The sequence below is a fragment of the Lissotriton vulgaris genome, chromosome 1_2 (genome assembly GCF_964263255.1).
Source record: "Lissotriton vulgaris chromosome 1_2, aLisVul1.2, whole genome shotgun sequence".
In the NCBI taxonomy this organism is placed as follows: Eukaryota; Metazoa; Chordata; class Amphibia; order Caudata; family Salamandridae; genus Lissotriton; species Lissotriton vulgaris.
Genome location: NC_141686.1, coordinates 45,713,802 through 45,739,832, shown reverse-complemented (window position 1 = coordinate 45,739,832; position 26,031 = coordinate 45,713,802). Strand labels below are relative to the sequence as shown.

The 26,031-nt window shown below is 48.1% G+C and overlaps 1 protein-coding gene across 1 annotated transcript in view; it reads right to left on the bottom strand.

The window, feature by feature from the left end:
• TMTC1 (transmembrane O-mannosyltransferase targeting cadherins 1) overlaps positions 1-26,031 on the bottom strand; it is a 1,524,654-nt gene that overhangs the window by 209,338 nt on the left and 1,289,285 nt on the right. Inside the window, exon 13 of the mRNA XM_086952798.1 lies at positions 4,343-4,451. Within this exon, the coding sequence (XP_086808924.1) occupies positions 4,343-4,451 (109 nt within the window). The remainder of the gene's footprint in view (positions 1-4,342; positions 4,452-26,031) is intronic.

Here is a 26,031-nt window from a genome sequence, read left to right as displayed (position 1 = left end):
GACATGAGAGTGAGGCAAAGGTAACAGATGAAAAATCTGTAGTGACACCAGAACCCACTGTTGCTGGTAAGAAGGTAGAAAACATACAGGAGAAAGCGTTATTAGCAGTAGAAGCCCGTAGGTTACACATGGATGAGTCCCAAGGTGACTTTAGGTCAAATGCTTATGCCAAACTTTTGTACGAATACGTGGATGCCATGGAGGTCAAGGATTGCTACGTCTGTATGCAGTTGCCGGCGTCTGTAGATGAAGGCATTAGATATCATCACCTCCCGCTGACATATGGCATTACATGTAGCTTATTGCTTAGCATATTTTATGGGAGAGATAGTTTTGAATACTATTTTTCCAATTATGATTCAGTGTTACCAGAAGTCCCAAATTACAAGCAGATGAACAAGTGGGACTACTGGAAGAGTGAAGACAGATTGGCCAAGTTCTTCATTCCTTGGGATACCTTAGATACTTCACATGCCCGCAGAAATAACCTGACATGCAAAGTGTCAGAAGTCGAAAAGAAGTTTATAGGGCAAGTGGATGATCGATACAGAAGGCAAAAGATTCTGAAAAAATCAGGACAATGGAAAACAGATTGGACCGAGGAAGAGAAGGCACATAAAAGAAAGGGTAGTAGTGGTCCAATAGCTTTGGATAAGACACAGAGAGGGAAGTTATGTCTTCACAGAAGCAAAACGTACTACGAAAATGTATTCGTAGGGGAAGTCAGTTGTGAACATGCTTTCAGATTAGAATATTACACAAAGGATTTCTTGAAAGGAATGCAAGTGATTCCGAATGTATATTTTGTGTGTGGAAGAAATGCCTACTTGAGACTACCTGATAACTGGTATGGATCATGTTACTTGGCAATTGTCTTCCCCAAAATATACCATGCCCAAGACTTAGAGATCATCGAGGGCAAGGCTTCAGCAAGGGGGAGAAGAGACCTAGGAGATGCAGAAATGGTTGGAGATGTATTTAGAGCCGCATTTCCTCTTTTAGGACTAATCCTCAATGATGTCAAAATTAGGAGACTGGCAACAGTCGTAGACAGATTGTCTGCCAGCACTGCTAGGTCCTTAATGCTGGTGGAAGGAGAGATGCAATCGATAAGGGCCATGGTGCTTCAGAACCGTCTTGCATTAGACGTCCTGCTAGCAAAAGAGGGCAGAGTCTGTAAGGCTTTGAAGGTCCAGGAATGTTGCACTTACATTCCAGACAATTCAAAACCTCTTGAGAAGGTCATTATGAATATAACTAATATTCACAAAGAGATTGAAGACTTATCAAAAGAAAATGTTTGGGAAAAAGTGGGTCATGGAATGGGTGACGTTGGAGGTTGGTTCGCCAACTTAGGAAAGAGCTTCGTATGGTATGTGCTGAAACCTATCATCATAATATTGATCTGTGTGATCATGTTGTGGGGATTGGTGAGGGCATACAAATGGTGTAGATCAAGGAGATTGGAGAGATCCAGGAGAGAACAGCTACAGAGATTAGCTGCAATACAAGACAATCAGTACAGGAGCCTGAGGGCTCTAGAAACGCAGAAACGAGGAACATTAGCGATTAGTTCAGTTTAAATGTTAGTGATGACCCCGAGAGGTCATCAAAGGGGGGAACTGAGAGAGCGCAAACTGAACAAAATGCATGAGTACACCAAACTTACAAGTAGTACGCACAAATCATGAGAGAAATGCCATGAGTGCTTAGAATATATTCACCTATACCCTGAAATGTGTAGTTAATCTAGAGATTTCATATAGAAGTGGAACTAATGCAGAAATGTGAGAAAATGTATAACCTTATTAGGCGTGATTAATCCTGATCCATGTTATGTAGCTGCTAGTGGAAGAATGTCATGCACAGAACGGAATAGGCCTCATGGCCAGAGCTGAAAGAGTTTGGGAAAGGGGTTCATTTACATCAATATGGATTGCACTAATGTTAGAATGATTTTATTAATTAGAGTTATATTGCTTAGATGTGTTTTTTCATTAAATAAGAATAAGATGCTAACATAGTATTTTAGTTTGAGCTCTGCGAGAAATGTTGTAGGCCTGAAGAGATTAAAGACGTTTTGATTTACACGTATTGGTATGAGCCAAGTTGTGCTGAGAAATAAGTTGCAAACTTCTGTTAGAAGTTTATGAGAATTGGGATCCTAGCTGCGGATGTCTGTCTGCGGGTGCGAGGGGGGATCCAATTAAATCATCGAATGAATAGAGTTCTGTTCAGGAGACTAGTACAGACATGGAGGAGGGTTCAGGAATGTTTGAGGGGTATTGGCGGGCCGGAGAAGAGTCTGAGAAGCAAGGTCAACTCTAACGCACGAGGCCCAAAAGGAAGAGCATCATGGAAAAAGCCAGAAGCAACACCACGTGAGGGGCGTCTCACGAGGGGCGTCTCAAATGTTATTGTGTTTTTGGTATTAGGGACAGCACCCCTGGGTGGAGTTAGAGCAGATGCCTGAGGACCCTTTTGAGAGCGGATGGGTAGGCAGAGAGGGGTCATGACTGAAGATCATAGGTTTTCACCAAGAGACTAAGAGTGGGTGATCTTCCTTGGAAGTCATTCACAGCTGACACCTTTTGTTAGGTTGGGACTCTGTTAAGTAGGGATACAATCCAGAGCAGGGTAGGGACAGCCTAACCTGAACCTTTTATTCCTGCTGTAAATGACGGAGAGATCACAATACGTGTCTACGCTTGCAGCCCTTTTGATTTTAGAACTAGTCCTGGTTGTTTTCTTTGCCCGCCTGAGGGCTTTCAGAGAGCACATATATGTAGTTGTGCCCGTATATCTTTTGAATCTCATCTTGAGATGCCTGTACTTGCAGCTAACCTTAACCTTATAATAAATCTTTAAACTTAGAAGTAGTTTGTGGTTTTTCCGAGCCGAGTCCATTACTGATTGAACTAACCTGGTAAGAGATGCACTTTCTTCCCTCAATGACAGGCAATAAAGGTTCATTCGACCAGAACGGGGTTTAGATCAAGAGTGATAAGATAGCGATCAAAATCCCGCCCCCGCATATCTTACCTAATGTTAGAGAGATGCTAACACTGAACCACTACTGAATAAAGGTGTGTTTTCTTTGTCTCTCTTTCTCATCCCTAATCCCCATTTTCACCAGATTCCCTTGTCCAGTAGCAAGTTTCTTCTCTATTTGTCCAGAGATCTGGGAAGGTGGTTGATGGCACAATTTCGGAAACCTGTAAGACTTCCTGTTATTTCTAAGCCACATTTCAAAGGAAGTGGTGGTATATAAAGCTGTTCCTTTATCTCACTTATTGTTCAACATTCTTACCAGATCACTGATGTAAGCTTTACAGGTCTATGACTTGTGTTTTTCTCTATGAAAATGATAACTTTACAAAATGATCCAGAGGATTTTGTGTTCTCCGACAGAACATATGTCTTAAAATTTATGTCAGGACTGAAATCCCACAATATTTGCTTGGCATGTGTATTATAGTCACACAAGTGCAGGAAGAATCATCTGTTTATTTAGGCAAATACAAGAAGCTCCCTCGTTGAACCATCACAAGAGGCCACAGGAAGGTGAAAGATTGTTATTAGTGTCCTCAAAATAACCTTATGGGAAAGGGAAAGGAAAAGAAAAAAGATATACTTTGCTTCAGTTCCATATACTCATGTACTAATAATATTTGTAGGAACCCTGTAGCAGACACTGAACATCCGTCTCAGGTGACCACTAATCTTCCTTTTGAGAAAAAAACATTCTAAATCCTTCAATCTTCCTACTAAGAAAAGTGATCTTAAACAATCAGAAGGTGTCATAAGACTCCATAAAAATGCAAATCTTTTAATGAGCATTTGGGAGAAGTGTGGCTCAATGGTTAGAGCGGCAGACCTTAATGCAGAGCGCTGGCCAGGGACCAGGGTTCGATTCCCGCCTCGGCGGGATCGGGCTTAAATTCCTCTGACCGGATATTCTCGCCGCAGTGCCGAATCTAATCATGGGCCCACGCTGCAACTCTGGGCAATAGCTTGCTTAGTCTCCACAACGGCCCCCAAAACACAAGTGATGCCTGGTTTCACCATGGGATGCCCAGGAGTGGACACCTCACAAGGAAAAGCCAGGAGGGGTTCCCTTGTGGTAGGAGTACAAGCGCCGGGATGCTTACGGGTTACTGTTCGCGCTATACAAATACAGCACATTTACATTTACATTTGCAATTTTCAGTTAAATTCTCAGTAATATCACTCCCTACTTAAAAATGTGTGTAATACAAAAGATTACATTGCATTATTTTGTGAAGCAGGCATGCTAAAGTTGAATTCAAAACACATGGGAAGCCATAAAGCATTTGATTACCTTTTCCGCTAACAGCGAAGCAAGACTTGAATATGCGTCTGCAAATTGTGGACCAAATTTTATGGAATCTCTAAGTAAGGCCACTGCTTCATCCTTCTTGCCTTGGGACCTGCAGATCATAACAGTAAATTAATATTTTCTCCTTTTTTTGGCCAGTTGTAAATTATGTGATTTAAATATTGGCCTTTTAGTTCTTCAATGTATGCACGCACATCTTAAATGTTACAATCCTTTCTGTATTCTGGTGAACCAACAACAACAATTGTAATGTAGAATTTTTCAGATTACATCAATCAAGTAAGTTATCTGAGGTTTAGAGAAAGTTATTAACTTTTAAAAAAAAACAATCATAAGAACACATTCACTGAAATCATAGATTCGCTCCTAAAAGACACATATATTAAACATCATTACATTATTCAATACCAACCCAATTCTTAAGTTTATTTATATTTTTGCACATATGTTATCTTTGATGTACTGCGCTTTTATGATTTGAATATTTAAAATCAAATAAAGCGTATCTTGACTTGACTTGTCAATACCAACCCAAATTTTTCTTTATTGTAAAAGCAATCAAATGTAAATTATTTTAAGATTCATCAACTTTACCATACATCATTATATTTTCTGAATTAATCTTTGACAGAACTTCTTATCTGCAATATACAACATCCATATTTCGGAACATAGTTCCTAAATAATGGCACACAATCACACACCTGCGGCCATTTAACCCCTGCACCCGGTTAAGCCCCTGTTAGTAGGCAGCCACTCTTGTACACCTAAGATTCCTCCTATTTACATTTTATTTTCTCAGCCAGCAGTACTCCGTGTGAGCAAAGTAGATCTGTGCTGGCGCCTGCAAAATCACTGTGCGATTACGTGGGGGACGGGGTTCTGTGATGGGTCCTGGGGACTCTTGTGGGAGTGGTCAAAATGTCTCGGGGATTGACAGACTACATTTTTTTTTATTTTTGTCCCTTGTTTGGTCTCGCTGCGACCTCCCAGAAGGGCCAGGGGGTGAGGATACCCATAATCGGCCCCTACAACCTCCTGTTTATTTTTAAGTTTCAGTACACAGAGACAGTGTCCCCGTGTCCTTTAATAGTGGCTGACATTTTTTCTTCAATGTTATGGTCAGCCAATGAGAGTGCTTGGTCTCTCAGGACACAGGTTTCCCAGGGGTGTGCCATGTGACTGAAGAGTTTGATGGGGAAAAAACTTTCAACCAATCAAAATGCTCTAATTTTTAGGTCTCGCCTGTCGATGCGCATGCGCATCGAGCAAGCGAGAGTATTGCGAGTTATCCACTCTTTATCCACACTGCAAGGAATCGTGGCGATTCCTTGCAGTGCCCGTGACTTTTAAGGTCAATGCGCATGCGCATTGAGCTTATGCGCATGCGCATTGACCTTAAAAGCGCGTGCGCGTGCACGTCCGTCTTTGTTTACCCGCTCCGCCCCCTCCCCGCCGTGTCGCATTTCTCCTCCCCCCTCCCCTCTCTTCCTTCCGTCTGCGCCGTCTAACTTCCCCCGGTTCGAGTCCACCGCTCGCCTTTAGACTTTCCAGCCTCTTTCTGTACCTTCTAAACTCCGTCTGTACTTTCAGCCTCCTCTGTACCTCCCAGCACCCCCCTAAACTTCCATGTCCACTTCCCCCTTTCAGTCATCCCGGACCATGTCCCCGCCTCCCTCCCGTTCTCTGACTCTGTGTCGCTGACTTGGGCTGTTTCAGAAGTGTCCTTTCTTCAGGGTCACTGATATATGTTGTTGTCATACATTTCCTGGCCTCAAAAATGACGGACAGATTTTGTTTTCTCACATTTATTATTGAAGCGAGGTGGGTAGTAGGTATGTCGATGACCGATCGTGTTTTCATGAGTCCACGATCGTCAGTGTCACCGCTTGTTACCCCTCTACACAGATTAAGAACTCCTTGAAGCAAAGAGGGAACACATCCAATGTTCTGAAGTTTGACGTCTTTAGAGGTCTCTTTCCATTGTCTTTGCCGCACATCCGGCATTCGGTAACATACTCTCCACCTGCAGACTGCACATCTTGCAGCCTGAAACCTCTGTCGCATTTCTCCTCCCCCCTCCCCTCTCTTCCTTCCGTCTGCGCCGTCTAACTTCCCCCGGTTCGAGTCCACCGCTCGCCTTTAGACTTTCCAGCCTCTTTCTGTACCTTCTAAACTCCGTCTGTACTTTCAGCCTCCTCTGTACCTCCCAGCACCCCCCTAAACTTCCATGTCCACTTCCCCCTTTCAGTCATCCCGGACCATGTCCCGGCCTCCCTCCCGTTCTCTGACTCTGTGTCGCTGACTTGGGCTGTTTCAGAAGTGTCCTTTCTTCAGGGTCACTGATATATGTTGTTGTCATACATTTCCTGGCCTCAAAAATGACGGACAGATTTTGTTTTCTCACATTTATTATTGAAGCGAGGTGGGTAGTAGGTATGTCGATGACCGATCGTGTTTTCATGAGTCCACGATCGTCAGTGTCACCGCTTGTTACCCCTCTACACAGATTAAGAACTCCTTGAAGCAAAGAGGGAACACATCCAATGCTCTGAAGTTTGACGTCTTTAGAGGTCTCTTTCCATTGTCTTTGCCGCACATCCGGCATTCGGTAACATACTCTCCACCTGCAGACTGCATATCTTGCAGCCTGAAACCTCTGTCGCATTTCTCCTCCCCCCTCCCCTCTCTTCCTTCCGTCTGCGCCGTCTAACTTCCCCCGGTTCGAGTCCACCGCTCGCCTTTAGACTTTCCAGCCTCTTTCTGTACCTTCTAAACTCCGTCTGTACTTTCAGCCTCCTCTGTACCTCCCAGCACCCCCCTAAACTTCCATGTCCACTTCCCCCTTTCAGTCATCCCGGACCATGTCCCGGCCTCCCTCCCGTTCTCTGACTCTGTGTCGCTGACTTGGGCTGTTTCAGAAGTGTCCTTTCTTCAGGGTCACTGATATATGTTGTTGTCATACATTTCCTGGCCTCAAAAATGACGGACAGATTTTGTTTTCTCACATTTATTATTGAAGCGAGGTGGGTAGTAGGTATGTCGATGACCGATCGTGTTTTCATGAGTCCACGATCGTCAGTGTCACCGCTTGTTACCCCTCTACACAGATTAAGAACTCCTTGAAGCAAAGAGGGAACACATCCAATGCTCTGAAGTTTGACGTCTTTAGAGGTCTCTTTCCATTGTCTTTGCCGCACATCCGGCATTCGGTAACATACTCTCCACCTGCAGACTGCATATCTTGCAGCCTGAAACCTCTGTCGCATTTCTCCTCCCCCCTCCCCTCTCTTCCTTCCGTCTGCGCCGTCTAACTTCCCCCGGTTCGAGTCCACCGCTCGCCTTTAGACTTTCCAGCCTCTTTCTGTACCTTCTAAACTCCGTCTGTACTTTCAGCCTCCTCTGTACCTCCCAGCACCCCCCTAAACTTCCATGTCCACTTCCCCCTTTCAGTCATCCCGGACCATATCCCGGCCTCCCTCCCGTTCTCTGACTCTGTGTCGCTGACTTGGGCTGTTTCAGAAGTGTCCTTTCTTCAGGGTCACTGATATATGTTGTTGTCATACATTTCCTGGCCTCAAAAATGACGGACAGATTTTGTTTTCTCACATTTATTATTGAAGCGAGGTGGGTAGTAGGTATGTCGATGACCGATCGTGTTTTCATGAGTCCACGATCGTCAGTGTCACCGCTTGTTACCCCTCTACACAGATTAAGAACTCCTTGAAGCAAAGAGGGAACACATCCAATGCTCTGAAGTTTGACGTCTTTAGAGGTCTCTTTCCATTGTCTTTGCCGCACATCCGGCATTCGGTAACATACTCTCCACCTGCAGACTGCATATCTTGCAGCCTGAAACCTCTGTGTAATAAATGTGCTGCATGCTGCATATCGTACAGCTTGCTATCTATGTGTGAAATAAGTGTGTTGCAGACTGCATATCTGGCAGACTGCAATCTCTGTGTGTAATACATCTGTCTCAAACAGCATATCCCATAGTCTGCAATCTCTGTGTGTAATAAATGTGTATAGCAGACTGCATATCTGGCAGACTGCAATCTCTGTGTGTAATACATCTGTATCAAACAGCATATCCCTCACCCTCACTCACCCTCAACCCCTCACCCTCACTCACCCTCAACCCCTCACCCTCAATCCCTCACCCACACTCACCCTCACTCACACTCACCCACCCTCACTCACCCTCACCCTCACTCACCCTCACCCTCACTCACCCTCACTCACCCTCAACCCCTCACCCTCACTCACCCTCAACCCCTCACCCACCCTCAACCCCTCACCCTCACTCACCCTCAACCCCTCACTCACCCTCACTCACCCTCACCCTCAACCCCTCAGCCTCACCCTCACTCACCCTCACCCTCAACCCATCAGCCTCACTCACCCTCACTCACCCTCAACCTCATGCTAAATATTTACAAAAAAACCCATAAACAATTCTAAAAGCACTAACTCTAATGCTGCGAGACCTATTGCATTTCTAATGCTTGTTTTATTTGAGGTCCCGCTGGACACCTGCAGTAGTCCAGTGGGACCAATCGTCAAGATATTACACTTTTTTTAAAGCCTAATTTCCCAAAATGCACCTTGTGGCCAAGAGGTCCCCCAAAGGCAGCCAACCCCATGCTTCACAAGACCTTCAGTCGTGCGCAAGGGAGGTTGGCCCCAAGGCCTTTTTATAAAGGGGAGGTGGCCATGTGGCTCCCCTCCTCGATCTTCATTCATCCCTAGGGACACCATCTCTCAGGTCCCTATATACTAGAAAGAGGAGGGGGGCCATGTGGGACCCTCCCTGAGCTTTATTAGGCCCTGGGGACCCCATCCCCAAGGGCTGTTTTTATTCTCAAGGAAAGGGGAGCCCCTATTCAGGCATTTCAAGACCCGGGGACTCCATCCCCCAGGGCCATGCGGCCCTAGCCAGCTTCTTGCATTCTGTGGGAGCCTGCATTGTGGGCAGGGAGACAGATCAAAAGTCTGCTTCCAGCTGGCGGTAGCATTTTTAAAGCTCCCACCTGCTGAGAGCAGACTTTTTACTTTTCTCCTATTGGGGTTGAGTTTTAAAAATGTTACTCCTGGGGTTGGGCTCCTAGAGAGACACCATGTGAGCCGGCCCCAAAGAATGCGGTCCCCAGGGCCATTAATGGCTCAGGGAGGGAGCCAAGTGGCCACCTCCCTTTTAAGAAGATTATCAGTCCCTGGTCACGAGGTCCCCAGGGTCTTTAAAGGTTTGGCAGAGAGGCCGAGCTCCTAAAAATACAGTGGGCCAGAGGGATGGGATTATATATATTTATATATACAAATATATATATATAAATCCTTCGGACGTCGGCACAACTTCTTCAGGGGAGGTGCGTGTTCTCTCAGGCAGGGCCACGCAGGGCACAATTTCTCACCAAGGATCGCCAAAGATGATATAAACGAGACCGCACTCACTCAGGATTTTCTTGTGAAGATCTTGGGATCAAGGTCCGAGTGATTAGACCGAATCGTGTAGGGCATGGCAATTGCATTTTTGCAATAAAAATCTTCACAAGAAAATCCTGAGTGAGTGCGAACGTTATAGTTATGCTCAGATTTCACTTGTACACAACCATAGAAATTCAGCAGTTATAGTTAACTGAACAAATATAACTTACGCCCCTGCAATGCACTGTTTATGACCTCACCTATTATATCATTCATGACATGGTCAGTGACATCACTGATATCTCAACTGGCATCGCTCATGACATAAATGATGACATCATCCTGTGACTGTAAGTGTTTTGTCAACATTTTTAAGACTTTAAGATGTATACTAAGCTACAGCATAAAGTTATATTACTAGTTTTTCTTTAGTAGTAATTAGTCTTATTATTTCTAGTATATCTCCTCTGATTGGCTGTCTGACTGTCTGTATCAGTGTGTCAGTGGCTGTATTCTGTATGACTGAGTATGTGAATGACTATATGGACATGTTAGTGGGTATGTGAGTATCTGTATGGGTTAGTGAGTGGCTGTATAGGAGAGTGAGTGGATCTGTGAGTTTTTTTAAAAAAAAGATGACCCTGGGGAGGTGGTGGTCCACCCGAGTGCTCACTATTAAAATACTTTAGCCCCGGGGAGGTGGTGATCGTTGTGGGGTCCAAGAGGCCCCCCAATTTGTTTTTAGAATGTGGCCCCAGAAATGTGGTGGTCCCCGGGGCAGCGGGGGAGGCTGTACTGGTATTCCTCACATGAATTAACAGTCAGAAGCCCCATGAAGGTGGTGGTCCCCGGAAATTAATAAGCTCCAGGAGGGTGGGGCCGTACGCCCTCCTCCTTTATTGGCAAAGTGTCCCCAGGATCTCGCCCACCCTGGGGACAATTATCAATGTTTTCTCTTACATTTGCGAAAGGATCTGAAGATCCAACATGACTCTAGCCAGAATCTTTAAAAAAAAACATGTTTTTGTGCCCTGCGGGGTTCCTATGGGACCACCCCCACCTCCCCAAGAGGCTGAGGCGGTCCAGGTATTTCTACCCTGCCCCATTGTCTTTTTTTAACATTTTTCTGGGACTTGGCTCAACCCCGTCCCGGGCCTACAGTCATTAAAAGTGGGGGGCCATGCGGCCCCCCCCCCCGCAGCCCCGGGGACTGCCACCTCTCTAGGGCTATTTTAAAAAATGTAATGTTGAGGGGCTTTGAGCCCCCAGCCCTGCCCCAGAGACCACCAACTCCCCGATGAACACTTTGATTAAATGCAGCGGACTGTTGCATACCCCCAGCACAAGTGACCACCACCTCCCTGGGGCTACACACAAGATGAGAGGGGGGCCGCACAGCCCCCCTCCAAGAGCCCTCCACGGCCCTGAGGACCACCACGCCCCCAAAGCCGGCTCCAACAATGTAAAGGGTGCCCACCCCCAGGACATTGCAGTTTGCTATGGCATGGCGGGAGCACTGTTCCCGCCATGCCATAGCAAACACTGCTTCGCGGAAGCGAGAGCATTGAAAATACTCCTGTTTCCTTGAAGCGAAGCAGAATTGCTTTTGGGCAAAGGGAGCTGCATGTTAGAAGCTCCCCCTGCCCAAAGGCAATGCTGGCTTCCGCAGGAGGCGGGAGCTGGCAGGGACTGTGGGGGCATTGAGGCTCCCCCCCCCCGGTCCCCAATGAGAAGCTATGCCCCGGGGGATGGGGTCCCCGGGACTGAAAATTGCCTGGGAGGGGGGCCACGCAGCCCCCCTTCCTTAAAAAAAAAACAAAATAAAGAAAGAAGATGGCCAGGCCGTGGAGGATGGGGTTCCTGGGGTCAGAAATTGGCCTCAGGAGGGGGGCCATGCAGCCTCCCTTCCTTAAAAAAAACAAAAGAAAGAAAGAAGATGGCCGGGCCCTGAAGGATGGGGTCCCTGGGGCCGAAATCCACCTCGGGATGGGGGGTGCAAGCCCCCCTCCCTTTTTTTTTTTTTTTTTTTTTAAATTATCAGGTTCAGCCCTGGAGAATGGGGTCCTCGGGACCCAAAATGGTCAAAGGAAGGGGGCCACACAGCCCCCCTTCCTAAAATAAAAAACAAGAAAGCAGTCTACTCGCTGGAGGCCCATCCCCTTTCTCTATACCACTCTGCAAACACGCCTCCTGGTGCGCTCTTGGTTGGGGGATGAAGTCCCCTTCATTCCTGCGGGTCCTTAAGGGCCAACAAGCCCATCTGTTACCTCCAGTAAACCCCACACAGTAGGATTGCTTAGAGGTTTTAGGATGCCACGCCCCTTTTTACACCACTATGCAAAAGTGCTTCTTGGCGCACTGCTGGTAGGACGATGAGGTCCCCTTGTGTCCTGAGGAACTTAGGACTATAGTGGATTTCCTCCCCCAAGCAGCAGTGCCCCAGGAGGCACGTTTGTAGAGTGGTGTAAAAAGGGGGCATGGCCTCTGACTACCTCTCAGCAAACCAGCTATGTGGGGCTTACTGGAGTTAACAGGAGGGCTAGTTGGCCCCCAGGGACCCTTGAGAGGCAAGGGGACTTCATCCCCCAGTCAAGAGTGTGCCAGGAGGTGCGCTTGCAGAGTGGGAGAGAAAGGGGGCGTGGCCTGTGACCACCTCTCTGCAACCCCACTATGTGGGCCTTACTGGAGGTAACAGGAAGGCTAGTTGGTACCTAATGACCCCCAGCAGGGAAGGGGACTTCCTACTCCAACCAAGAGCGTGTCAGGAGGGACCCTTTGCCGAGTGGTGGACAAAGGGGGCGTGGCCTGGTATCACAGCTCAGCAATCTTGCTGTGTAGTACTGGAGGTTATAGGAAGGGTCGTTGCCCCCAAGGACATCCTTGGGGTCCAACAACCCCTCCTGTTGCCTCCAGTAAGTTTCACACAGTGGGATTGCTAAGAGTTTTCAGAGGCCACGCCCTCTTTCTCCACTACTCTGTAAATGCGCCTCATGGCGTACTACTAGTTGGGGGATGAAGTCCACTTTACTCCTGGGGGAGCTTGGGGGCCAAGACGTAAGTCCTATGCAGCGGAATTCCTGAGCTCTGGTTCTAGTGACTGAGTGTTTTTAAAAAGTTTATGAGTGTTAAATTGTTAGACCTGGCACCATTGGCTCTTAGTTTTTGCTGTTTTTAGATGCTTTTGGGCACTGTGCCACTGCTGTTCAGTGCCACAGTGCAAGGGTTCCCTATGGTAAATTGATGTATGGATTAGTGACTCCATGATTGGATTGATTGGTTTACTTGTCAGACCCTAGTACAGTGCACTGCATGTGCTCAGGGCTTGGAAATACAATGCTGCTGGTGGGCTAGCAGCATTGGTTGTGCCACCCACCAAAGCAACTTGTAAAGTGTGTCTCTGTCTTGCCATTGCAGGGCCTGTGAGCAGTCTGGCACTGCCATGTTGACTAGGCATGTGCACCCACTTGCCAGTCCCGAAACCTTCTCTTTTATACATATTAGTCACCCCTATGGTAGGCCCAAGGGCAGGGTGCATTATAGGTAAAAGGTAGGACATGCCTTGATGTGGGTGGCATATCCTAATAGTGAATTACAGCCATTTTTGTTTTTCACTATTGCAAGGCTACCTGTTCCCCATAGGTCAGAATGGGCAGTTAGAGTATTACATTTTATAATCCTAACTGACCCAGGGAATCAGGTAGGAATTCGAGTTTAGTATGCCTGAACTCAGAATGATAAAATACATCTTTTAGTGAAGTTGGATGAAACATGCTATGTTTGAAAGTACCACTTTTATAAAGTAGATATCCTCTTGCCTAACTATCCAAGCCTTTCTCTGTTAGGTTGTGTATTCCTTGTCTGGAGTTTGAGTGACAGAGGCTGGGGGATTCCAGGAGACAGGGTGAGTCAGCACAGAGCTGAATAGAGAGATCTGCATGCAGATGGGAGGGAGGAGATGCACCTGGGACCTGAATAGGGCTGTGCCTTTCCTCGACAATACTGGCTCCACCTCCAGTGGTGTGTCTGATGTCCCTGGCCTGCACTGTCAAAGGAAGAGAAGGAGTGCTGTAAACAAAGTGCTCCAGGACTGACCAGAACTGGTGTGGACTAGGCAAAGGCCTCTCTTCCTTCAGAGAACAAAGGGAAAAGTAGAATAAATATTGGGACCCAGACCCAAGAACTTTAGATCACTTCTGGAAATCAAGACAAACCTTTTCTGAGGAGAAGAACCAAGAAGCTAAAGGAGGAGACTACCCCTGTGCTGTGTGTTTGTGGGTTGGCCTGGAGTGGTTGCTTTATTACTAAAGAGAGGAGAAAAGGACTGAGTGTGCTTTCTATAAACTTGAAAGAAGAATCTCCAAGGGCCTGAACTGGAGCTTGCCTCCTGCCAGAAGTCTCAAGGACTCAAGACTTCACCAGCCAGCTCCCCCATGAGTTCCCTTGCTGGTGATTGAAGTGCCTGCTGTTGTGCTGGGCCTTCTGAGAGACTGCGTGTCGCTGGGAGCTGGAAGCGCAACGCAACGAGAAGCGTGTCGTTGCCGCAGCAGCTGTCAAAAGGAAGCGAGACGCCACTGCCGCTGTCATCATCTCATCCCTGAAGCGCGATGCATCGCCGGAGAAGTGGGACGCTGCCACAGAGGCCGTCTCATCACCGGAGAAGCGCGTCGCAGGGCTTGTCGCTGCTCCAAAGATCATCGAGTCGCGCACTGCAGTTTGGGCGTGCACGCATCACACCAACGTTGTTGCATCGCAACCAAGACGCCATTTTGATGCATGCCACTGGAGAAGAGTATCGCATTGAGGTGCCATCTTGTCGCATCGCACCGGAGAGAAGTAAGAAACAGATGCATCAACTCCCCACACAGTAAGGAAGCAAGCATCAACTCTCCTGCGCAGTAGTAAGGAACCGACGCATCCACTGCCCTGCATGTAAGGAACCAAAGCATCACCTTCCCTGTGACGCTTTTGTTTTCTTTGTGTTACACATTCAAGGTACATTGAGAGTAACGTTTCTCATTTGCAACTTGAGAGAACTGAGCTATTTTATAACATTTTTAAAGTCTATTTTTGAATACAGGATTGTGGATTTCTGTCATTTGGTCTTGTGTTAAGTCTATATAAAAATACTATTTTTATACTACAACCTGTGTGTCGTCCATCTGTAGTGTTGTCACTGTATTACTGTATGTGTTCACAAATGCTTTACACACTGCCTCTGAGATAAGCCTGCCTGCTCGTGCCAAGCTATCAATAGGTGAGCAGGGGTTATTTTAGGAGTGCAGCCCCTGACCCTGACCAGACGCAAGGGTCCCTATTTGTAACAGGTACCTACCTATGCCAAATAGAGACCCCCAAATCTAAAATAAATATATAAACCATGGGGTATTGGTAAATCAGTTTGTTTATTAGTGACTGTATGGATGACTCAGTGTGTGCATGACTGACTGTATAAGTGAATGATTAGGTCTCTCAGTGAATGTATGGGTGAGTGACTGGTTGTATGAATGTGTGTATCTGTCTGTCAGTTAATGTCTAAGGGGTTGTATGAGTGTGTTAGTGGGCACGTGCATGGCTATATGGGTGATTGATTGATTGGTTGTCTGACTACGTCTATGGTTGTTTGGATGTCTGTGTGTGTGAGTGAGGAGGTGTGTGACTGCCTGTATGGATCAGTGAGTGGGTGAGTCAGTGGCTGTATGTGATAATGTTGTGAGTGTGAAAAGTTGTATGAGTGAGTGAGTGTCTGTATGGCTGTGTCAGTAATCGAGTGCATGTGTCAGTATGGGTGAGTAACTGAGTATGTGAAAGGCAGTATACATGAGTAACAGCATTTATGAGTGACTGTATGCATGAGTGAGTGAATGTGAGAGAGGCTATATAGACAAGTGCATGCTTCTTACAGTGACTGTATAGCTGAGTGAGCATTTGTTCCTATTTCTATGAGTAAGTCAGTGGGTGGATGTGTAACTCTTTGGTGAGTAAGTGGCTGTATGATTGACTGTATGGGTGAGTGTCTAGGTGTGTGAATAGTTTTATGGGTGACTCATTCAGTGTGTCAGCGCCCTTAGGCTTGTATGAGTGAATATGTTGATGACTGTATTAGTGAGTGAGTGGGTCTATGAGTGACAGTATGGGTGAGCGAGTGGATGTGTGTATAGATCAACAGAATCAGTGAGTGGGTGTGTAACTACTGGTATGGCTTTGTGAATGGTCGTGTGCGAGCGTCAGTAGGTGTATTAAAGATTTTACAGTAGTGTGAGTGGGTGCGTCTTTGGAAACATGGTGAGACTTACAACAGTAACATGGGAAGGATTGCTAATTTATATTTGGCTAGGCCCAACATTCCTAGCTGTCGGTAATTAGTGAAGCTGCCAATGAAAATTGAGGGTTAAGGCATCTTGGCAGAGGGATTAGGGGTTATGCTACTTCGTATGAGTCTCTGGAAAGGGACACTTGAAGTAGGCCATATGAATTTGTGTGTCTGGTTGCAATGGGAAGTGCACTCTGTCAAGTTTAAAGGTCAGTGTGCTATCGTGACTCATGTATGTGTGTATTTGTACATGTATTCTGACACGTGCTGTGTGTCTGAAGATCGTAGCTTAAAAAACTGGTAGCTTCTCATACAGGTCCACAAATCTTCCTAGTCCCACACCATTTTCGGCCGCAGAGGGAGACATTTCTTACCTATGTAGGTGTCACAGAATCCTTAAAAGAGACTGTTGATACCCACATACCCTGTATTATGAGCAGAAATGAATGCATACACCTTCTTGTACAGAAACGTAGAGAGCATAGTGTCTGAAACATAGGTATGCTACTATTTCTAGGTTTCTTTTTATGTATCATGTCAAAAGGATAGGCAGAGACACACGCTTTAAGCCTTCGGAAACATGGTGAGACTTACGACAGTGACATGGGAACGGTTGCTGTTTTATAGGCCCAACATTCTGAGCAGTTGGTGAATAGTGAAGCGGCAAAACAGAGGGCCCTGCCTGCTCTGCGGTGCAGAATGGCACCTGGGGCTCCTGGTCCTGGAAAGCCCTCCTCCGTGACCTGTTATTTTCACCTTCAAAGTCTGTCTTGGTGTTACTGGGCAAGGGGCTGAAATGTGCAGCCGGTGGAAACTAGGGTGAGCTCAAAGAAAGATGCTATTTGGAATTAGGCGGATTTGAAGAACTGTGGGGTTGCATCGGTGATCTGATTGGAGCAGGAGGTTTAGTCACAAAAATAAGGGTTCTGGGGTTTTCACCATTTCTCTGTGCTCTTTAGTTACCCTTTTTAAAAGCTGAAGTCTTGTGGGTGCCTAGCTCCACTGAAGTCTTTTTAATGTTGAAGTGGTAGATCCTCTAGCGGGAGACGGTGTGACACAAGCTACTGCCAGGAGAAGGGGCGTGAAGTTTGATATGTTTCAAGATCCTCCTCTTTCCTGATCTGAGCCAAGAGGCTCAAAAGTTGAGAGATGGCATAGAACTCAAGAATGATATGATTGAGATCACATTTGGGGCAATCAATGTGTCTTCTGTCTAAATGTCAGGTGGTTTTTAAGTCCAGAACCTATTTTCAATGCTAGGAGACCCAAAAGTCAACAGAGGAGGCCTAACCCTTGGGCTAGTTGGCTGTAGGAATCTATGAATCCCGTTGTGCTAGGGGATTTGGGTGAATTCATATATGCTCTTTTGGAATTTCTATGTTGTTGATTTTTCCAATCTTTTCCATTCTTTCTTCTTTTGCGTCCCTGATTGGAGCATGAGAAAGTTATGTTTTTTTTAATGTTTCTGCTTGTATGCTTTAGGTTTTTGAGACCCCACTTGAGCGGCTGCTGAACTGGGGCCCACTAAAACCAAGTTGCTTGTTTACAGGCCTCTTCTAATCCATAATGCTGTTAGGAAATAGAAGTATGATCCGCAGGCTAACAATCACAGAAAAGAAAACAGAAGACAAGAGACAATGAAAATGCGGGAAAGAAAGTCAACTAGAAAGAGGGAGTGTGAGAAAGGTAAGAAAAAATAAGGATGGGAGAAACCTAGGTAGATTGAAAAGTGGAAGAAAGAACAGGAGAAGATATGGAGTGTCAAAGGAAAGAAGGAAGAAGCAGTGAAATATAAGATGAAGTGTGAATGGCGCACACCTGCACGTCCTGCCCATCCCACCAAAGTAAACAACAACCATCTCAGATGCATACTACTCAACACCCGCTCAGTTCACAGGCACGCCGTTGAACTCTGGGACCTACTCGATTCATCCTCCCCATACGTCGCCTTCCTGACAGAGATCTGGATAAACGTCTCCTCGCCGCAAGACATAGCCATAGCCATAGCCATCCCGGACGGCTACAAGATCACCCACAGGGACCGAAACATCAAACTAGGAGGAGGAATTGCCTCGTCCACAGGAACACCATCAGGATTTCAACTGACACCGAAGATTTCCTCAGCATGGCCGAACACCTACACTTCCAGATCGACAACAATCACAACACCACCCTCAGAGGAACCCTTGTCTACAGACACCCGGGACCCGACCACAGTTCAGAGACTCCATCGCTGACCTCATCAGCACTCATGCTTTCGCCTCCACAGACTACATCCTCTTTGGAGACCTGAACTTCCACCTCGAGAGCACAAATGACAACAACTCCACAACCCTGATCGACAACCTCACCAACCTCAGACTCAAACAGCTCGTCACGACACCCACCCACTCTGCCGGACACACTACGGACCCCATCTTCTCCGCCAGCAATCACGTCACCTTCAGCCACACCATCAAACTCCACTGGACCGACGACCACTGCATTCACTTCTCCTTCGAGAAAGACACCGCACACAACCAACTGCAAAGGATCCCACACCGCAGCTGGAACAAAGTCACTGAAGACCAGCTTATTACCACCCTCGCCCGAGGTCCTCCACCCGAGCCCTCCGACACCAACACAGCAGCCCACAACTTCAGACAATGGATCTAAGACTGCGCCAACACCCTCGCCCCGATCAGAAAACCCTCAAACAGGCACACCGACACGAGAGCCAGCTGGGTCAACACCGGCCTCCAGACATCCAAGCAAACCTGCAGAAGCCTCAAGAAGCAGTAGCGCCACGACCAGACTCCAGACACCACTCAGCCCTCAAGAACGCCAGACGCAAACACAACCAACTCATCCGATCCGCCATAAGGACCTCCTTCAAGGAACGCATTGACAACAATGCCCACAACAGCAAAGAGCTCTTCAACATCATGAAAGAACCCGCCACCCCCAGCTCCAGCTCCAATGACATCCCATCGCAAGAATTCTGCGACTCCATGGCCAGCTTCTTCCAACGCAAGATTGCAGACATCCACAACAGCTCGACACCCAGACACCGACGCCAGATACCGACACCCCCGACCCAATGCCCACCAAAGTCACCGACCTCATGCTCTCCTAGAACAACGTCAACGACGAAGATACCATCAAAATCATAAACACCATCCACTCAGGCTCACCCTCCGACCCCTGCCCCCAATACATCTTCAACAAAGCTAACTCCATCATCGCACCCCACCTCTGGAAGATCATCAACAGCTCCTTCGAGACTGCCAACTTCCCGGAGAGCTGGAAACATTCCCAGATGAAGAAACCCAAGGCAGACCCAAAGGACCTCAAGAACTTTCAACCCATCTCTCTGCTACCGTTCCTGGCGAAAGTCATCAAGAAAACGGCCAACATCCTGGACTCCTCCCAATCCGGCTTCCGAAGCAATCACAGCACCAAAAGCGCCCTCATCGCCGCCACCGACGACATAAGGACTCTGCTGGACAACGGCAAAACTGCAGCCCTTATCCTCCTGGACCTCTCAGCCGCCTTCAACACCGTCTGCCACCACACCCTGTGCACACGTCTCCATGACGCAGAGCCAGAGAGTCCGCCTCCCCATTCCGATCCAAAGCCACCACGATCACCCTCAGTCGGACCCTTTTCAACATCTACATGGCACCTCTCACTAACATCGTCTGAGCGCACCACCTCAACGTCATCGTGTACGCCGACGACACCCAACTGATCATCTTCCTCACCAAGGACCAAGCCACTGACAAATCCAACCTCCATGAGGCAATGAAGGCCGTCGCAAAATGGATGAAGACTAGCCACCTGAAACTGAACTCTGACAAGACGGAGGTACTCATCCTCGGCTCCACCCCTTCTGCATGGGACGACTCCTGGTGGCCGGCCTCTCTGGGCACCGCCCCTACACCAACCAACCACGCTCGAAACCTGGGGTTCATCCTGGACTCAACGCTCACTATGACCCAGCAAGTCAACACTGTCTCCTCCTCCTGCTTCAACACTCTCCGCATGCTCTGCAAGATCTACAGATGGATCCCCACTGAAACTAGAAGGACGGTCACACAAGCCCTCGTCAGCAGCTGGCTGGACTACGGCAACGTCCACTATGCAGGAACCATGGCCAAACTCCAGAAAAAACTGCAACGCATACAAAACTCTTACGGTCTACTCATCCTCGGAATCCCCCGCCACAGCCACATCACTGCCCACCTGAGAGACCTGCACTGACTTCCAGTAAACAAGAGGATCACCTTCAAGCTCCTCACCCATGCTCACAAAGCACTCCACAACGCCGGACCAGTATACCTCAACGAACGACCCACCTTCTACACCCCGAACTGCCAGCTTTGCTCCATTGACCTCGCCCTCGCCACGTCCCATGCATCCACCAAACCACCACCGGCGGCAGATCGTTCTCACACCTCGCCGCCAAGATATGGAACACCCTCCCCACCAACCTGCGACAGACCCAGGACCTGCTGAACATCAGGAAACTTCTCAAGACCTGGCCGTTCGATCCGTAGCTGCTCCCTCTTCCCCCTCCCCTCTAGCGCCTTGAGACCCTCACGGGTGAGTAGCGCACTTTACAAATGATTGATTGATTGATTGAACGGAAGAAAGGGTGAAAGAAAGAATGGATGAAAGGTGGATTACTGGAAGGGTGAGAGGTTGGATGAAGGGCGAAAGGAGGAATAGAGGAAGCAAGAAATGATGGATTGAAGTGTGAAAGGATCGATAGGTGAATGGATGGAAATATGGAACAATGGACAGAAGGGTAAAAGCATGGAGGAAGGAAAAGTGAAAGGATGGATGCAAGAAAGGGTGGATAGGTGGATGGATACATGGCTATATTGATGGATCGACGAAGGAAAGGATGAATGTGTATGTGGAAGGTTGAATGGGTGAATGGGTGGATGAAAGTATAGTGTTATGAGTTGGAGGGTGGTGGTGAAGGGATAAACAGGTGGATAGATGAATCCATCGCAGGATGAAAGGAGGGATCGGTAGAGAAGGGAGAAGAGAACATTAGAGCTATGATTTAAAGTGTGTGGGGGTATTTTAGTTTTACAGCTGCTCCCTTCTTCTATGTGGTGCCTTTGTTGCATGCAAGTACAGGAAGGTACCCTCTTCTGTGACGTGTTGTGGCTGTTCAATAAAATAAATCGCAACAATACAAACAGTTGTAGAATCACGTCTCTGTCTGGATTTATACATATGGTGATGAAGACTAATGCTCGATTGGGCCAAACGTACGAAATGCGGTTTTCAATGACACAATATTGTTAGAATAAACAAGCACAATCACACTGGGCAGTGGGTTGTTTTACACACCGAACAGCCAAGCTGCTTTGAAAGCAAGATGTCGCCCACCTGACACACATTAAACAGTTACTGTGGCTGCGTGAAATAAAAACAGTCGTGTTTGTGGTTTCCAGGACCCTAAATAATTGTTTCAAATGTGCCTGAAACAAAGCTTGGCACAGGCCACCACTTTTCACTCATTAGAAGCTTATTATTTTTTAAAGTTTTAACTTCATGGATTCGTTTCACAGAGTAGCCTGGCGTGTGTGTGAATTGGAAGCACATGCCCTATTTATATAGGCACTTTCACTATTCTTATTTTGGATACAGAGCTGCCAAATACAGACAATATCTGAGGGGGGACATTAAGAGCCCGTCTCAGGTAACCACAAACAGGAATTCATAGTGCTACTGGGTCCCATAAAGGTTATATGGGAGAGGATAGGATGCCATGTTGTTTTCGTTCTGTAAGTTGATCACCCAAGCCACTCGCTGTTCCCCTACAATTCAGAGGTACCGCTTTATTTTAGTTGGCATTGTAAGAATATGTGCATTACCACTGCGCTCTTAAAGAGTTTATTTAAATGTGTACTGGAAATATTAAAGTAATTATTTCTACACAGGGCTTTGCAGGAGTTTAACACGGTAGTAGGCAACTTTCCCTCCATTCTGCTTTATCCAGTCGAGTCACTCCTTGCTGTCTGCTCCTCCTGATCGTGCACGCCCCTGCTGCTGCCGCCTTCCTTCCGTGCCCTGGTTTCTCCCGGCGCTTCCCAGCGGCCACGCCCCCTCGCCGCCCCGCCTCATAAGGCAGCTTCGCTCGGTCATTCAGGGTGACCTCGACCTTGCCCAAGGGCCGAGTCACTCCTTGCCGCTTGCTCCTCCTGATCGCGCACGCCCCTGCTGCTGCCTCCTGCAGGGTTCGTGCCCCCTGAGCCCCACCAGCGCTCTGCTTGTGGTTGTACATTGTTTGTCATTGTTTAATTCAGCCTGTAATTTAGCTTACTGTTGCTACTCTGCCTTTTTTGTTTTTTCCTTTCTGTAACTTTATTTTTGGACCGGCCACCACCCTCCACCCTTGCCTTCTGTGCCCTGGTTTCTCCCACCGCTTCCCCGCGGCCACGCTCCCTCACCGTCCCCCGCTCCCGCCTCCCAGCCGCGCCTCCTCCCCCGCCTCATATGGAGACCGCCGCCCGGAAGCGCAGTGGACACGCAGAGCGGGCGTGCCTAAGGCCAGCCCGTCTGCGCCCGTCCGCGCCCAGACCACGCCCAGCTTCAGAACCCCTGGACCCCGAAGCCGCCACAAGACCAGACTGCACTACGACTCCAGCACCCTCCAAGCACTCAACCCCGGACGTGACCACTCCTGCTACCGGGCCACCCCGAAGCACACCCAAGGGCCCTTCACCTGCCGGAACTGCAGCTTCACCAGCATCCGGTCCGCTAAACCATCAACAAGAGAACCCAACGACCTCCGATGCATCCTCCTCAACACCCGATCCCCCTGCAAGCACGCCATCGAACTCTGGGACCTCCAAGACTCAACCACCCCATATGTCGCCTTCCTGACAGAGACCTGGCTGAATGCCACCTTGGCACCAGACATCGCCATAGCCATCCCTGAGGGCTACAAGTTCTCCTGCAGAGACCGCACCAACGGAGTGGGAGGGGGAATCACCATCATCCACAAGGAAACCCTCAGAATCTCGACCAACACCGAAGAAACCCTCACCACCGCCGAGCACATGCACTTCCAGATCCACACCAACCCCAACACCACCCTCAGAGGAACACTCGTCTACAGACCACCCGGACCCCGACCACATTTCAGTGGCGCCATCGCCGACCTCATCAGCACCCACGCCCTCGCCTCCACGGACTACATCCTCCTCGGTGACCTGAACTTCCACCTCCAGAACAACAACGACGCCAACTCCACCGCCCTGATCGATAACCTTGCCAACCTCGGACTCAAACATCTCGTGACGACACCCACCCACACTGCCGGACATACACTGGACCCCATCTTCTCCGCAAGTCCCCATGTCTCCTTCAACCACACCACCGAACCCCACTGGACCGACCACAGATGGGTCCACTTCACCTTCAGGAAACCCACCACGCACCACCGCACCCAACAGTTGCCACGTCGCTGATGGGGCAAAGTCACCAAGGACCAACTGACCACCACCCTCGCCCTAAGACCACCGGCCGACCGCGACACCGCTGCCACCAACCTCAAACAGTGGATCAACGACTGTGCCGACACCCTCGCCCCACTCAAGACCTCCGCAACTGATCACACCAACAATAAAGCCACGTGGTTCACCGAAGATCTCCGGACCTCCAAGCACACCTGTCGGAAGCTGGAGAAGAAATGGCTCTGTGACCGTTCACCAGGCAGCTATGCAGCCCACAAAAACGCCACCCGCAAACACCACCAACTCATCAGGACCGCGAAGAGGATCGCCTTCAAGGACCGCCTAGACAACAACGCACACAACTCCAAAAGAGCTCTTCAGCATCGTGAAAGAACTCTCCAACCCCAGCTCCAACGACCTCCCACCTTCACAGGACCTATGCCACTCACTGGCCACCTTCTTTCACCGCTAGATCACCGACATCCACGACAGCTTCAACTCCCACACCCCCACATCCACCTCCTGCGACCTCCACCCGCACCACTCGTCTGACCGCCTGGACCAACGTCAGCGACGAAGACACCATCAAGACCATGAACTCCATCCACTCCGGATCCCCATCTGACCCATGCCCTCACCACGTTTTCAACTAAGCCAGCGCAGCCATCACATCCCATCTCCGAAAAGAAATGCGTTACTTACCTGTAACTGCAGTTATCCAGTATTGGTGTCTTTCATAGATTCACATGCCTGAATCATTCCCCCTCGTCGAGATGGGAGTCTCCGGTACATAGAAAAGTAATGTACTATAGACATACATAGAGAATAGTAGGCCTAAAGGCCTCACCTTAGTGACATATCCATGTCCTTTTGTAAAAAGGACCAAACTCTAGACAAGAGCCAATCAGCTATCACCTCCCTCTAGAATCTTCCTGGCAGGAGCCTCAGTTCCTCAGATTTTCGTACGCACTAAGCTAAGTAGGCGTGACACTGAGAATGTTAGGTGAGTCCTTCCCGGGAAGGAGGGAGGGTTGCATGTGAATCTATGAAAGACACCAATACTGGATAACTGCAGTTACAGGTAAGTAACTCATTTCTTATCCAGTATTGTGGGTGTCTTTCATAGATTCACATGCCTGAATCAGAGTAGCAAGCAATGCAGAGTGCACATTTCTGATGGTACAGTATGCAAGTCATTAGATAATACATATCATGCGACTATTAACCACCAATAAATGTCAACAATAAGCATAAACATAGAAATGTGCATATCAGAGAAGGATGGAGGGACAGAGGAAGGCTCACCTTACTGAAATAGATGGCGTAATACTGCTTGTCTCACTGCCGCATCCCTTATCAGCTCTGTGTCCAGGCAGTAATGCCTAGTGAGGGTATGCGGCGACTTCCATGTTGCCGCCCTGCAAATGCCCACGACTGGCACCCCAGCAAAGAGTGCCATAGATGTAGACATAGCTCTTGTAGAATGAGCTCTGACTTTAGACCGTAATGGCTGTCCAGCTCGGTCATGACAGAAAGTAATCGCTGAAAAGATCCTTCTGGAGATACTCTGTTTGGTAAGCAATAGATATTTCTTAGGTCTACTGAAAGCTATGAAGAGTTGATTAGACTTCCTGAATGTTTTGGTCTTATCAATATAAAATTTCAAGCACCTTTTAAGGTCTAACGAATGCAGCGACCTCTCAGCTGCATTGCTGGGGTTTGGAAAGAATGATCTTAGTATTACAGGCTCGTTCAAGTGGAAGTCCGGCGGGACTTTAGGGATAAATTTAGGATTGGTCCTCAAAATCACCCTGTCGTCCTTGAACTGTAGAAAAGGATCCTGGATAGAAAATGCCTGCATTTCACTGACCTGCCTTGCAGATGTAAGCGCTAGGAGGAGAGCTGTTTTCCACGAGATGTACTTTAGGTTAGCCAGTATACCTCAACGACCGACTCACCTTCCCCACCCCCACCCGCAGCCTCCGCTCTGCCAACCTTGCCCTCGCCACAGTTCCTCGCAGCCGGAAAACCACCGCCGGCTGCAGATCCTTCTCCTACCTCGCCGCCAAGACCTGGAACACTCTCCCTACCAACCTACGACAGACCCAGGACCTGCTGGCCTTCAGGAGACTTATTAAGACCTGGCTCTTCGATCAGTAGCAGCCCCCCCTTTGTTTGTTTGTTTGTTTTGTTTGTTTGAGTTTTTTTGCACCCTACGTTCTTGACAGCAACTACCAGGACCAATTACCTTTGTTGTAAGGCAGTGTACTGAAAGTACAGTACACTTCTAAATGCTAAAATGCCTGCGTTGGCTTTGTGGCACCTAGCAAAATATGCCATCCAGGCTCATGTCAGTTCCAGAGTACAGACCCACCGGGAAGGTGTTGACTCCCTGAAGAAGCAGTGCTGCATCCGGTTTCTCTATCTGACACACCTCGAATGTCTCCACACTTCCAGAAATTTTGAAAAAAACTACG